At 43.1% G+C, this 14,710-nt stretch overlaps 1 protein-coding gene across 12 annotated transcripts in view; it reads right to left on the reverse strand.

The window, feature by feature from the left end:
* LOC308310954 (pleckstrin homology domain-containing family A member 5-like) overlaps positions 1-8,185 on the reverse strand; it is a 211,900-nt gene extending 203,715 nt beyond the window's left edge. For all 12 annotated transcript variants that reach the window (XM_080757426.1, XM_080757431.1, XM_080757425.1 and 9 more), the window contains exons 1-3: positions 8,075-8,185; positions 7,856-7,932; positions 6,656-6,713 (exon numbers count right to left, since the gene is read on the reverse strand). In XM_080757426.1, the coding sequence (XP_080613552.1) occupies positions 6,656-6,713; positions 7,856-7,932; positions 8,075-8,166 (227 nt within the window). In that variant the 5' untranslated portion in view covers positions 8,167-8,185. The remainder of the gene's footprint in view (positions 1-6,655; positions 6,714-7,855; positions 7,933-8,074) is intronic.
* Between the last annotated feature and the right edge of the window lie 6,525 nt (positions 8,186-14,710).

Consider the following 14,710-nt stretch of genomic DNA (forward strand, 5'->3'; position numbering starts at 1 on the left):
ACTGAGGACCACTCTGATACGTGCGCACGGCGCGCACACACACGCGCACGCACACGCATAATAGTATACTTGTGAGGCAGAAGTGATTTTTTCGCTCTGTCCGCCTACACGTTATCAGATTTAGAAAAAAAAGACATTAATCTCAGATTCTTTACCCAGATTGCATTTTTGGTCAAAACAAGCTATATATTGGTATATCCAATGACCCACACACACGTACACACGTGGGTCGACAGAATAAGGTAAAAAAGACAGAAAATAATTAATGAATACATTGCAAACATTCACAACATGTTCGGTGCATGGTATAAATCAACCATATCTCTTTTCCTCCTTGATACTTAAAGCTAACCTCTAGATGACTAATCCGAACCTCAACCTGACCATCTAATTGTGAATCTAACACTAACAATAAGATTAACAACAACCATCTCGTGAGGCCCAACACAACGGTCCTACATTCTACTACAAGTTGGAGGGCCAAATAAGTAGAGTGCACATACACGCACGCATACACTGTTACACTGTGTGTGCGCGTGTGTGAAGATACAATGACAATCTACTCAGTGCTGCCCAACACGGAGACAGAGAGAGACAGAGAATCAATGTTTTATTGGTCACTACTGACAGAATACCTTCTCTTCTGTATACAGAAGAGAGGAATACAATATATCGTTGCTGTCGAGCAGAAACAAGCCATTTTTCATTTATTTGTTGTTTATAAATCTGTGTTATTGAACACCCTTTACGTCTGTGTGTGGGTTTTACAAATATTGAACCAATGAAAACTAACTCCATTGGATCCAAATGCTGTCATCTCCTAACTCCACTTGTGTTGTAAAGGTAAAGTGATGAACAGCAACAACAACGACAATAGTAAGTAACAATAACGTAAACAAGAAAAGCTATAGCTAAGATAAAGAATGAACTAAATATGAAGAAGCCTTCAGCATAGCATTCTATATGGTATATGCGCAACGATGCACACACACACACACACACACACACACACACACACACACATGTGCAATACGGCATACAGCCTTTTAGCTGTAGAAAAACAGAAGGCAAGTGAAAGTAATGGAGAGAAAGGAGGCAGTGTGTGTGTGTGTGTGTGTGTGTGTGTGTGTGTGTGTGTGTGTGTGTGTGTGTGTGTGTGTGTGTGTGAGTCAGGGTGAGACAGAGGAGAGGAGGGCGGGATGGAGATACGGGCCAGACAGAGTGTGGGACGGGGTGAGAAAGATGACACCAGTCGAGAGACCTTTGCCGGCACAGAGTGCAGTGTGAAGGACACACACACACACACACACACACACACACACACACGATAAGATGTAGAGACAGAGACAAGGCAGTTCAACCCCATGCCTGATTTATACTAGATCTGTGGTTCTCAAAGTGGGGTCCAGGGACCCTCAGGGTTCCAAATGGGAGCCTTTTACAGGTCTGTATCTCGGAGTGTGGACCCATTTGTAGAATCCATTCACACTTATCTTTTTAAATCAAGCCACAACAAAAGGCACAGGATGTTTTGCATTGTCATGAGGACATGCACTAGCCTTCAGGCTGTTATGGTTGAGAATGGGAAACAAAGATGACATAATAAGATAATAACATTCGTCAAACATGCCATTTCTTTCTATGAGCCTTGTAAAGCTGAGCAAAACTTTCAAGTGCACCGATCAGACGATCAGCAATCAATCAGACAGGAAGACAACATAACAGAATAAAACAGACTAAAACCTAGTGTGTCACCACATTAACCCATTTAGGCCTGACGTCAAAATTTCTAAAATGTCTTCTAAATCCTGACAGTTTTCTGTCAGGATTTGTACAGCATTTTCACGATTAAAAAAAAAAATAGCAGACCTACAAGCTCGTAGCACGCCACTCGGCACGCCACTCGCCACAAGCTCATAGCGCGCCACTCGGTGGCACGCTATGAGCTTGTAGATCTGCTATTTTTCAATAGCTAAATTATAACATAATGTTTAAAACACCAAAAGGGGTTCCCGCCCAACATGGGTTAAACCATCTATACATCCTCCATTTGAAGATAGCCGATCTACAAGCTCACAACACATCGAATCACGACATGTTGAGAACTTGTTGATCGGCTATTTAAAAAAAACAAGAAAAGAGTGAAAATGTTGTGATATGTTGTAGTCTTCTCCTATTAGTCCTTGGGCCGAATGAGATGTCGGTACCACTAAAAGGGACAAGACACGCGTGGTATAATTTTGTTCGTCTGACATCCAGAAGTGAGAAAGTGTGTGATAGCATCTTCAGAATCACTTTACTGTGATTATGCAAAACCACATAACTCATTGTTGTCTAAACTCTTCAAGATTATTCAAATGTATGCACATTTCTGATGTTTGTACCATGGATCACACAAAACTAGATCTTAGAGACAACATATAGCGCTACACCCATTTACAGGATGTGACACCGAGTGCTGGTTGTGGAAAACTGAAGGCACTGAGATCATCAACTCCCACCATGTAGAGAATGTCTATTTCTCCATGCCCTCCGTGCCAATTACCAGACTCGTCCAATATGCTCTCTGCAGACTCTGCACCAGATCCCATACAGAGTGGACGGACAACTGTTGCTGGTGGACAATTCAGTCCAATTCACTGGATGCGCACACAGCCCCTTTACCAAATGTAGACCTTGAGTTTTTGGCTTGTAAATGTGCAGGTCTATATGCAAAGCTTCCTAACTGCAGTTGTCTGAGTGTGTTGAAATGTACAGTACAGAGTACAGACATCTGCAAACTCCAGAATTGTACAAGCACCTGAGGAAGACTCAATGCCTACAGTTGAACAGGACAGTTCTGATGAGGAAGAGGTTGCGTAATTCTATGGACTCATTAACTGTTTCTCTAGAAAGGTCTGCACACACTGCCAGCATTTTTACTATAACCTTTCAAGAGCCACAGAATATTTAGTTCTATGAATTCATAAAGGTCTCCAAAATTATCATCATCTGATTAGCTTGGGGTTACGTTTCGGGTGAATTTTAAAGAGATGGCAGGTTAGCCATTTGCTAATTTCCAGTTTACGACCTGGGCTAATCTTTGCTTTAAAATAAGGACCTGACTGAAAAGGCCTTGGCAAGGGGAGAACAGACGGCAAAATACATTTGGCAGTAAATGAGACCGATTTAATATTATTTAACTATTGAGCTTATTTGTTGTTTATTTGCTACACATTTGTTAGACATTATTGAGATCAAGATCAACATAAAAATGAAGGCCAAGATATGCCAGTTTTGTTATAATTTTGGATCGGAAATGACCTTGACATTGACCTTTGACGGAACTTGAATTGCTTCAGTCATCTCAGAAATCAACTCGGCACCCCAGAAAACCTATACTTATCATATCATTTTGTAGACTACAGACATTAGCAATACAAAAATCATATGCAACCTTTGTCCCTTTTAGTGGTACTGATATCCCATATATAGGCCTCTAGCCCATGGACTATGTATTGGAGTCCCTGGCACCACATATGAGATGGACAATGAATCCGCAGCCAAAATACATATTCATTTTGGGGGGCTTTGACATGAAAATGTTTGAGAACCACTGCTCCAAATGCAATGCAAATGGGGTATTTTGTGAATTCATAGATGCATGTTTATACATTCCCCTGTGGAGCACAAGGACTGTGCTGGGTGTTTGGACTGCAGAAAGTTCCACAGTGGAAAGAAACACATTTGGGCACTGGCCGTTCTTTTCTCTACGCGATCAAGTTTCGCCGGGGCCTTCGGGGCTCTCATATCAAGATTGCTCACCCATTTGTTGTTTAATTGCTGTTATCCAGCTTATCCAGCCATGCCAAAAGGAACAGAATCTACTTCAATTTGCCATCGATGGCATTTCAGCTTAAGGCTGAGTACCCCCCCACACACACACACACATACACAAACACACACACGCCTGATCGGTAGTAGTACATCAAAAACAGCATTCTACAAAGTCAAGTCAAAGTTGTTTAGAAAACGCTCAAGCACAAAATATCTTCATCACAACATGGCGTGCGGGGAAGCACTCCCAACTCCTCCTTTAACCCGTAACCTCTACCCAGACCCTGTCCTGGGTGATGGTGGTACTCAAAGTACTCGAGCCTAGTAGTCAAGTCCAAGTATAGATACTCCTGGTCAGCCGCAAGTGAAAGTTGCTCAGTGAGATTTTTACTCGAATGCTGAAGTATTCAAAAGTGCCAAATATTAATGTTGATGCATTGAAAACTATCAACAATAGTGAAAATAGAAGACATTTGGCTCGCATAGCCCGTCTCTACTGAAACAAACAGTTAAAACACCAACATACAGTGCAATTCCTGCAGGTAAACACAACCAGACTATACCGTACTCCAGTGGCTGACAAACTGCTGGTATAGAGAGAAATGCTATAACGTGAGTATTCTATGTTATCGTTTTCTTATGTAAACACAGGGAAGATTACACAATATCCCTCTATGTACAGTACTCAAGCAATTACTGTCCCACTATACTGCTGGAAGACACACTCGACAAAACAATACTGTGTGCACCATTTATATCTATCTCAGGCACCATGTACCACGTTTCTTGTTTGATCTCCCCCCCCCCCCCCCCCCCTTCCTTTCTTCTATGGATAATAACCATATACGATGGGAACGACGCACAACAATCTCACCCACTTCTTAACGGCATGCATTGTAAACCCTGTGATGATGCAAGAAAGCCGATTCCGATGGGAAACTCTCCCAACTCTGACCTCTCTAACGCCCACCACCCTCACCCTCCCCCCCCCCCCACCCCCCAAAAGATGTACCATGTCTGGTAAATCACACTCGGTCACGACGACGAGGCATATTCAGTGAGCATCGGCATCTTTCCAGAGCAGAGCGGAGCATGGCCTGCATAATGAGGCCATCACAGTGGCTGACCCGGGAAGAATCCATGAGGAATTCCAAAGGATTCCGCAAAAAAAAAAAACACGGTGCTGAACCGTCTCTTCTGTCCGGGACGGAATGAGAGAGGGATCTGTTATGAGTCCAACGCCGCTTGTCGGACTCGATACTGGTGAATGTCGCAGCATTATTGCCTTTGCAGCCTGCAGGCTTTTAACCCATTAGGACCTGAGGACCTACTTTCGTCAAACACTTTAACAAAAATGTTTCGAAAATAGCAGATGTATACAAGCTCGCAGTGAGCTTGTATACATCTGCCATTATTTTAATGACCATTTGACACAGATGCGTTCCCGGTTATAATGTGTTAATCTGACCTAGGGCAAAGCAGGGACAAATTTGCCATTGGGCCAGTGGGGCCGTGGCCCAGGGGCCCTTCGGAGAAGGACCCCGTGCGGTACTAGGTTTGACACCCTGAAAAGGGCGTCTGGGGCCCTCCATTGGCCATTGCTTTTGTTATATTTTGGTAAAAAAGATGATAAAAACACGAAAATGTTGCGTGCACGCGCGCTATGGGAGCCCTTGCAAGAATTACTGGCCCAGGGGCCCTGGTGAGGGTTAATCCCTCCCTGGCGTGCGTGCGTGTGTGCATGCATTACATATATCTATGCATGCAAACATTCCAGGATAAATGGACATACAGTAAGACACAACTGAGCAGCGGTGCTACGGCTATTTATAGAGCGACTATATTAGCTCACCATATGTGTCAGTTGCTGCTCTCAAAATGGCCACAGACATAAAAATAAAAAAAACGTTCTTTTACATACAGTACATTTCATATAAACGCAAGTGTGTGTTTGTGTGTGTGTGTGTGTGTGTGTGTGTGTGTGTGTGTGTGTGTGCGCATCTGTGCGTGTGTGTGTCAATACTGTAAGGCATTATTGCTGTCAGACAGGTCCACAGAAATATAAGCGTGCACAAACGTGTGCAAGGAGACAGAGTCTACTCTGTAATAACCCTAGGGAAGCCACACACCCTTGCATAGATGTACACACACACACACACACACACACAGCACCAACAAGTAGAGCCTGTTTAGGACAGTAGAGCCGGCTGTGACTCACACTAGCTTGTCAAAATAACGTCCCACTGACAGCAGTGACTCGGGAGGGTAGAGAGAATACCTTCCATATATGAAGGTGTGTGTGCACGCACGCATGCATGTGTGTCACAGAGGCACAACGGGAGATTGTGTGAGAGAAAGAGAGACGGCGAAGAGTGACAGAATGGGAATGAGTGATCAACAGTGTGTGTGTGTGTGTGTGTCAGAGAGAGAGAGAGAGAGAGAGGGGGGGGGGATAGGCTATTTGTGCATTCTCCCAGCAGCACTGTCTGGGGACAGAATGAAGCCCCGGTGCGTATGTCGTCGAAAAGATAACCGATCTACAAGCTCAGAAAGCGCCAAACAGCGCTACTTGTTGCGAACTTGCAGATGGGCTGTTCTTTCACCGCGCGACACCGTCGCTAGGGCGAAGTATCGATGGCTTCATTTGAGAAGTGGGCGTTGATGAGAGCTGACTGCTGAGGGAAATCGCTCCCTCTTCTGCCTTGTGCGCACGCACGCAGGCGCACGTGAACACACACACACACACCAAACAAAGCAGCTAGTCACTCACTGCTGGAGACAGAGAGCGACTCAAACGTCAAAAACGGTTTCCTCTCTCTCTCTCGAAATTCCAACTCACTTGATGAAGCAACGCGCTCCCTCGAACGTGTAGCCTTCCTCCCATCCTGTAGGTAGATCTGCAAAGAGAGAGAGAGAGAGAGAGAGAGAGCATGAGAAAAACAAGAAGCAAAAACACAAAACAGCTGTTGAGAGATACGGGCTGATTAGGCTGCGTGCGCTGCGCGCGCGCACACACACACACACACCTGCACGGCAATGCAGTGCCTCTACCATAACAGGCGATGTGATTTGATCTCACACGCCGATTCCCTTTGCAGCAATTTCGTGTCATCAGAATCCCTGGTTATTGCATTGTGATTGTCTCCCTCTATCACGATACTGCGGGGTATAGCGGTGCTCTGTCATTCGGTTATTATTGTCAATGACAAATAATTATGTGACACCGTTGTAGGCTACTTAATTGATCAAATAAACCCTTGCAGGCTGTGATGACCACGCATGCAGGAATCGTGTTGTGAGCTTGACGGAATATTCATTCCAATGTTACGATGCTAATGTTTCAGTTCTCTAAAATAGCAGCAACAGCTCCGTGCGTTCGGTGCAATTTAAGACCCCCTCGTTCTACAGAGAAAAACAGTATTAAACATCCGCCAGGCAATTTAGGAAAAGCGCAAAGACTGTAAAATAAAAAAGGGGGGGGGGGGGTGGTTGGGGGGATGAAATAGTCTTTGCTGCAGCCGGGGAGAGCTGGCTGTCATCGGCTGCAGCGGTCAATGTATTGCACGCAGCACGGTATGTAGGACGTGGCTATTATTATGATTATTATTTTTAGGAATGTGACTTATGTCACTGCGGGTGCTTGCTTTCGACCCCCCCGGCGTGCATGGTGGGCATCGCCCGGCCCCCATAATACGTGACAGAACTTTAAAAGAAAGTGTGACGCCGAGATGAAATAGAACACTGGAGAGGAGAAACCGTGCGTAATGACTCGACGAGAGAGAGAGAGAGAGAGAGAGAACGAGAGAGAGAAGACTGTTGCTCGCTGCAGAGATCGAGTCGAGAGAAGAAATGTCTCTTCGTCCTCCTATAGCTCTCACGTTTATCGCTACAACAACTTGTCCCTTTTCTCTCTTCTTGACGCGCACATAACGTTCCCGTCGGCGTGCGTGTGCGTGTTTGCAGAGGGGTATCATGAAACAAAACAAACAAAAAACGCTCAAAAGCATAATAGAGCGATAGATAGATACATTGTTTTTACCTGGAGTTTTTCTGTGGCCCGTTATAACGGCCTCTCCAGTTACAGGATGCAACCAGGTTGTACTCTTTGCTTCTTCGCTGTTGGTGAGAAGAAACGGGAGGGAGAAAAGGTGGAAAAAAGGGGGAACAAATAAATGGTTATTTCCAAAAAAGGAACGGTGGGTGGGTGGTGGAAAGAAAAATACACATCCGCGAGCTGTTATATCCAATGAATATTTACTTGATGAAGAATATGCGTCCATCCCGAGTCACCCCATAACTCCAAGAAGAGGGCAGGCAAGAGAGCCAGTCCGGGTTAGGATCCGCCGCCATGTCTAGCTGTGTACACTCACTCTCACACTGTACTGGCTGCCTTTAGCTTTACTACACACACAGCCACTGGATGGCGCGGCCCCGCGCCTCCGAGCGCGCTCACGAGGAAACCCTGGCGACTGGTGGCGGGCGCGGCCGCGCGCACTCACTCATGAACTGGAGTCAAGATGTTTTTACTTTAAAATTACAAAGTACAAAAGCATTGGCGTAAAAAAAGTTCTAGCCTACTTAATTAAAGTAGGCTACCAAAAGTAAAAGTGTGCAGAATGTCCCATTTCACAAGACAAGTTCAAAATATCTAAGAATATTTTGAAAGGTACAGCTCAGGATTCAACAATGAGCTGTATGAGGCCATTATACGTTCTGTAATAATAATAATAATAATAACTAGTAACTAAAGTTTTCATATAGGCCTAATTGCAGTGGAGTAAAAGTATAGACTACAATATTGTCCTCGCTCGGTCAACGGTGCCCAGTGACGGACCGTCAGAACACAATTGATTTAGTAAATTAGTACACATTATAGCCTGACATTTGCAGCAGCAGTTGGCACATGTGTCTGAACCGGGCTCCGACCGTAACAATACAGTAGGCATAACATTTGCAGCAACAGTTCAGTTGGCACAGCAGCCTGGTCACGGACGGTGTAAGTAAGCCAAGCAGGAGCAGATATATAGTACTGACAGCCGTCAGAACACCAGTAAGATGCCTGAGGTCGTGTGCACGCATCCACCTACAGTAGGTGACAGCAGAGTGCTGGGCGAGCGCTGGCGCGTTGGCATGGGGGAGTCATAGATCAACATAAGTATTGCAGAATCATAACTAGTGCAGAAATGTGTAAGATAAGATGTAGGAAATGGAATAGACAGATACCAATAGACAGATACGTATACACAAGTACAATTCTTAGTAGCCTACTTCCACAACTGATGCTTATACATCTTAAGTACGTGGCCTACAGTTATAAGATTCTGTAGAGATTGGGCAACACTGACAAACAAATTGTGATCAAATGGAAAGAACTCACATGCACAGATTCATATTCCTGCCATTGCGAAGAGTTCAGATTTAGCATCTTGCAGGGTGCATTTATTCATTATTTAGTGAATTTATTCAACTTGTGTTGCCTCACCAATAAAACATTAAATTGCCATTTATACAGCATTACATATCAAAAAAGGAGTGGACTGGTAAAGATAAGAGTTGGCCAATGCATCTGTGTGCACTAGCATGTGTGCCTGCTTGCGTGCATGCGTTGGCATGGGGGAATCATAGATCAACATATGGAATTAATTCTGTACTAGCCATATATGGAGACCACAATATGGTCATGCCTGGGGTGACCAACCAACCGACCGACTGACTGACTGATTGCATTTTTTTAGTAAATGCGAAAAATGTGGTACAATAGAATACAGTATAACAGCCTAGGTCTGTTCCGGTCTCCTGTTACAGGCCCATTGATGTATTTTATTTTGTATAATTATAATTATATAATCTATACCATGTAAGAAGCTTAAGGGTGTTTTAGTTAGTTTAGTATGTTTGATCATTGTTTGCGAGCCGTCATGTTGGTTTATTGTCATTGTTTAGGCCTATGAAAATGTAATAAAGTGTCCTGTAAGTCCATATGGGCTGGGCATTATTGGAAGCATGACACTTAACTTAAAGAAAAGTCAATCAAAAAATCAAATATGAATAATGTGACAGGTGTTTTATTTTAAAACACCCGTCATGTCCTGGGGGGCTCCCGTGGTACTACGAGTAGAATAAAAGTATTTTTAAATACTGAAGAAAGTAAAAACACCTTGCAAGTATGCTACAGTACTTGAGTAAATGTACTTAGTTACTTTCATCACTTCTCACACAGGCAGAACCTCTGGGGAACTGCTTTGAAGATGGTGCCATAATCCTGTTTTCTGACACGTAGAGGGAGGGGATTCTGGAGAATGTGCAGACGTATATATTGTAGTTTCACTGCCTTGTAAAGAATACGGAACAATTGTGCAGAATCCAGTGCACTATACTTCATGCCAGTAGTGATAAGCATTTACTCATCCTATGTTATACTCATCTGTAGCCTTGCTATAAGAGTGTCCGACCCCCCTCCAAGTCATACGGGTGTGTATAGTGTCCCAATAATCTGACACCCATAAATACGATAAACTCTAACCCTAACCTAACGCGTGCCCCTCGTGTCTTATAAAAAAATTGGACCCAGTACCGTACCTCCCTGTTTGGCAGGCACCAAGGGTCGGTTTGGGGGTTAAGTCCCAGCTGTGACATAGCGTATACTATAGCGCCCTGGATAAATCAAGCTGCAGAATCAGGAGATAAGGGTCCTGCCCTATGATCCTCACGGCTTAGTAACAGTTAGTGCTATTAGTACAGCAGTTAGGGGTTACGAGTCTTGCTCAGGGACACATGGTTGCAGAGGCCAGGGGGTTCCAGGTGGTCCCCAGCTAAATGACGGAGAGTTGGTAACCAAATGGCTCAAATATGCCAAATGAATAATGCGCCCGCCGCCCAGTGGGAAAACCCCTGTTGTGCCCCTGGCACAAACATATTTTCAGGGGCCTGCGGACAAAATACATTTCAATTTGGAGATCCTTGGTGTGAAAATATAAGAGAAACACTGATTGAAACATTTGGAAGCAAGCCCAAATGAGTCCTTTTAAATACTTTTTTTCTCCTCTTGATGTACTGTAGCACTTTGGGATTTGTTTCAAATGTAAAGTGCGTTATAAATAAAATGTATTATTATTAATATTATTATGAAAAATACATAGAGGACTATATTTAGGCATAGTATCACTGATCCTAAGGTTAGGAATAACCTTAGGATCCACCGTTCCGCCAGAGTCTTGAGGCAAGCTTTCATGGTATTCCTTTAAAAGGATCCCTGGCTAATAAGACAAATATGCCTTAAAACATTATAGCTTGCCCTCTATAACTAAAATTATTGTATTTCTTTCATAAATAGAGAATCTATAGGACAACTTGCGACAACAGGAGCAGTTCCTATTGAGTGAAAGATTCTTTATTTATGAAAGAAATAAAATATTTAAGGTGTTTTCTTGTTGTAGAGGGCAAGTATAATGTTTTAAAGGAGAATTCCATGCTAGAAGGCTTTCTTAACTTTCTTTGTAGTTGTTACGTCCTCACCAAAGAGGTCCAGGTGATATTTTGTGCAAAAGCGCATTATTGGCTATTTCCCCTACCTTTTAAAGTATTTTATTACATTTCTACAAGTTACAAGGCATCACAGTACATATAGCAAGGCTTGGAATTACATACAAAAACAGGCTGCTTGTCATCATATAAATACAAAGTTACATACATGTCATCAATACAATCCATTCAGAGCAAAACATTTAAGATACCTCAATGAATTGAATTGCATTGCATTGAATTGAATTGAATTGAATGGGGCATTGGGGTGAAATAAGCTAATTTGCTTATTTCCATCGCTCACAATTCTTTTTTATATCCTCTCTTCATAATGTAAATAGTATCCCACGTGGCACTACTTATTTAGATGGGAATTAGCACAAAAACCCAACCCCCATTGAGGGCTTATATTAGGGGAAATAGCCAATAATGCACACTTTTGCACAAAATAACACCTGGACCTCTTTGGTGGGGACGTAACAACTACAAAAAAAAGGTAATAAAGCCTTCTAGCATGGAATTCTCCTTTAAGGCATTATTTGTCTTATTAGCCAGGGATCATTTTAAGACCACAGGGGTTTAAAAGTGCTTTGAAATGTGTTGGAAGTGAAAACTTCAAATCAGGATGATTTGATGAATCAAAGAACAGCCTGTTCTGTTCCTCCAGGGGGTTGTCGTTTCTGTTGTTGGTGGTGCGGTCCTCGTCCTAGAGCATGCTATCAACAAGTCTCACAGTAGCTCACAACATATATAGACCTATATATACAGATATCTCAGCCGGATAGAAATCCGCCTGGCACCCAAACAAAATCACTAAGCCATAAGGTCACACTCCGCACACGCGCGCACGCGCGCGCACACGCGCGCGCACACGCGCGCGCACACGCACACACACACACACACACACACACACACACACACACACACACACACACACACACACACACACACACACACACACACACACACACACACACACACACACACACACACACACACACACACACACACACACACACACACACACTAATGTTGAGGTGGGAACTCTCCGCCCCCAATCCTGAAAAATACTTACGACCCCCCCCCAACCCTAAAAGAACACAATGTGTCACATCGTTATACGAGAATCATAATAAGTAAAATTCATCATAAGTAAAATTCTTAGTAGCCTACTTCCACAACTGATGCTTATACATCAACTGGCCTACAGTTATAAGATTCTGTAGAGATTGGGCATATTACAACACTGACAAACAAATTGTGTTCAAATGGAAAGAACTCACACAGATTCATATTCGTGCCATTGCGTTCAGAGTTCAAATTTAGCATCTTGCAAGGGTGCATTTATTGCATTATTAATTATTTAGTGCATGTATTCAACTTGTGTTGCTGCACCAATAAAACATTAAATTGCCATTTATACAGCATTACATATCAAAAAAGGAGTGGACTGGAGAAGATAAGAGTTGACCAATGCATCTGTGTGCACTAGCATGTGTGCACTAGCATGTGTGCCTGCTTGCATGCGTGCATAAGTGTGTACCCTAAGCAGCCAGACATAAATCCATCTAATTACTAAGCCCCTCTTGTCAAAGTCTGGGTCTCTTTAGCCGATTACAGCGTGTCAATCAACAGCGGCGTGGCGCCGGAGCGGACCCTCAGCTGGGCCATGGGGTCAAGCAGGAGGACAACTGTCATTAGCTTGTAAACAGTGGTGGAAAAAATACTCACACTCTGTACTTGAGTAAAAGTCTCAATACTGCAATATAGAATACTCTGTTACAAGTAAATGTCCGGAATTCAAAATGTACTAGTATTATCCATATGCAGACCACAGCCATCTTACCATTATAAGTTAATGGCAAGGTGCTACCTATAGGTGCAACGTCCATTGGCAGCCCATTCATCCAAACAGAAAAGTCCTATCTGATTGTATTAAAGTAACAACGTCAAACTCACCAACATTGCAGCTTGAATTATTCTCTTTCTATCATCAAAGTGTTTGTTTCATAAAACTGTCAAAATCCACTGTATACATGTTTGAGCTACTTTGTGTCATTGCAGGTGCTGGAGTTTGGAAGTGCTCGTTAGATATTACTCAACTGCCCTGCGCAGTGCGTACCACCTGTTTTGAATTAGCACATAATGCAAGAGGCAGCAGGACGAGTGCTTCCAAACTCTGATGGAAACATGGCCACAGTCTGCAAATGGGCAATTGGTATCAAAATACTTAAAAGTACCAAAAGTATATTTTACAATATTTGGGTCTGAGATGTAGATATATAGGAACCCAAAGTAGACCTATCTACGTTGTAGTTCCATTGGAAAGACAAGCCTCGAACACAATCCATAGTCCATAGATGTTTTTGTTGTCTTTTACCACTTTTTCTCTCCAATTTAGTTGTTATGTTAAGAGTACTGAAGTCCTGACGTCACTCCCACTACCCTGAGTGGGGAGTGGGAGTGGGAAATAAAAAAACAAAGCACTCCAGTCTCCAAATCAATGAAAATACAAAAATAAATGAAAAGTTCCATAAGAGCTGCATAATGGAGATGTGAGGAGGGTTGCAGAGAACATAAACCAACCCTAAAAATGCTAGAAATAGTCCCACCAGACCGCATCCACAACGTAATATAAAGCTCCCCGATGAGCAAAATGGCATCTCCTCAAAAACTAAGACATATTTTTACATTTTACGTCACAGTGTATTGGAATCCCTATAGGGGGAAATAACTGTGTTCCAAAAATACTGCCCTTGTTTATTTATTTGATGTGTTTATATTCATTCGATGCATCTACATAATATAAGATGGAAACATGCGCCCGCTAATTTATAGCCGCATAGTCCCTATAGACCTGACAGGCTGTTAAACATTTCAGGACACTAAAAAACGCACATCAATAACTGTGAGAACACCCACAGACCCCCAGACGGTCCTAGAAGAGTTCATTTGGGTCCATCCATCGCCGTGCATTTCCATTCCACAGATAGCGTGGTGCAGCTGCAGGAATCTCATGTGGCTCCCTCCCTTCTTTCTGTTAGCTCCAACTCCCTCGCCTCTTCCTATTCCAATCCCCCTCTTTTGCATCTCCCTCTTTTTCCTCTTTCCTCATCCTCATTCCTTTTCCTCCCCCTCCATCCCTCCTTGTCCTCCTTTGCCCTGACTTTATCCCATTTAGGCCTGACCTCGAAATTTGACAAAAAAATCTTCTAAATCCTCCAGTTTTCTGAAATATTTTAACGATTTTTCAAAAATATCAGACCTACAAGCAGATCTACAAGCTATGAGCTTGTAGATCTTCTATTTTTCAATAGCTAAATTATAACATAATGTTTAAAACGCCAAAAGAGGTTCCCGCCCAAAATGGGTT

Source organism: Protomyctophum bolini (genome assembly GCF_963924005.1).
Source record: "Protomyctophum bolini genome assembly, chromosome: 23".
Classification (NCBI taxonomy): Eukaryota; Metazoa; Chordata; class Actinopteri; order Myctophiformes; family Myctophidae; genus Protomyctophum; species Protomyctophum bolini.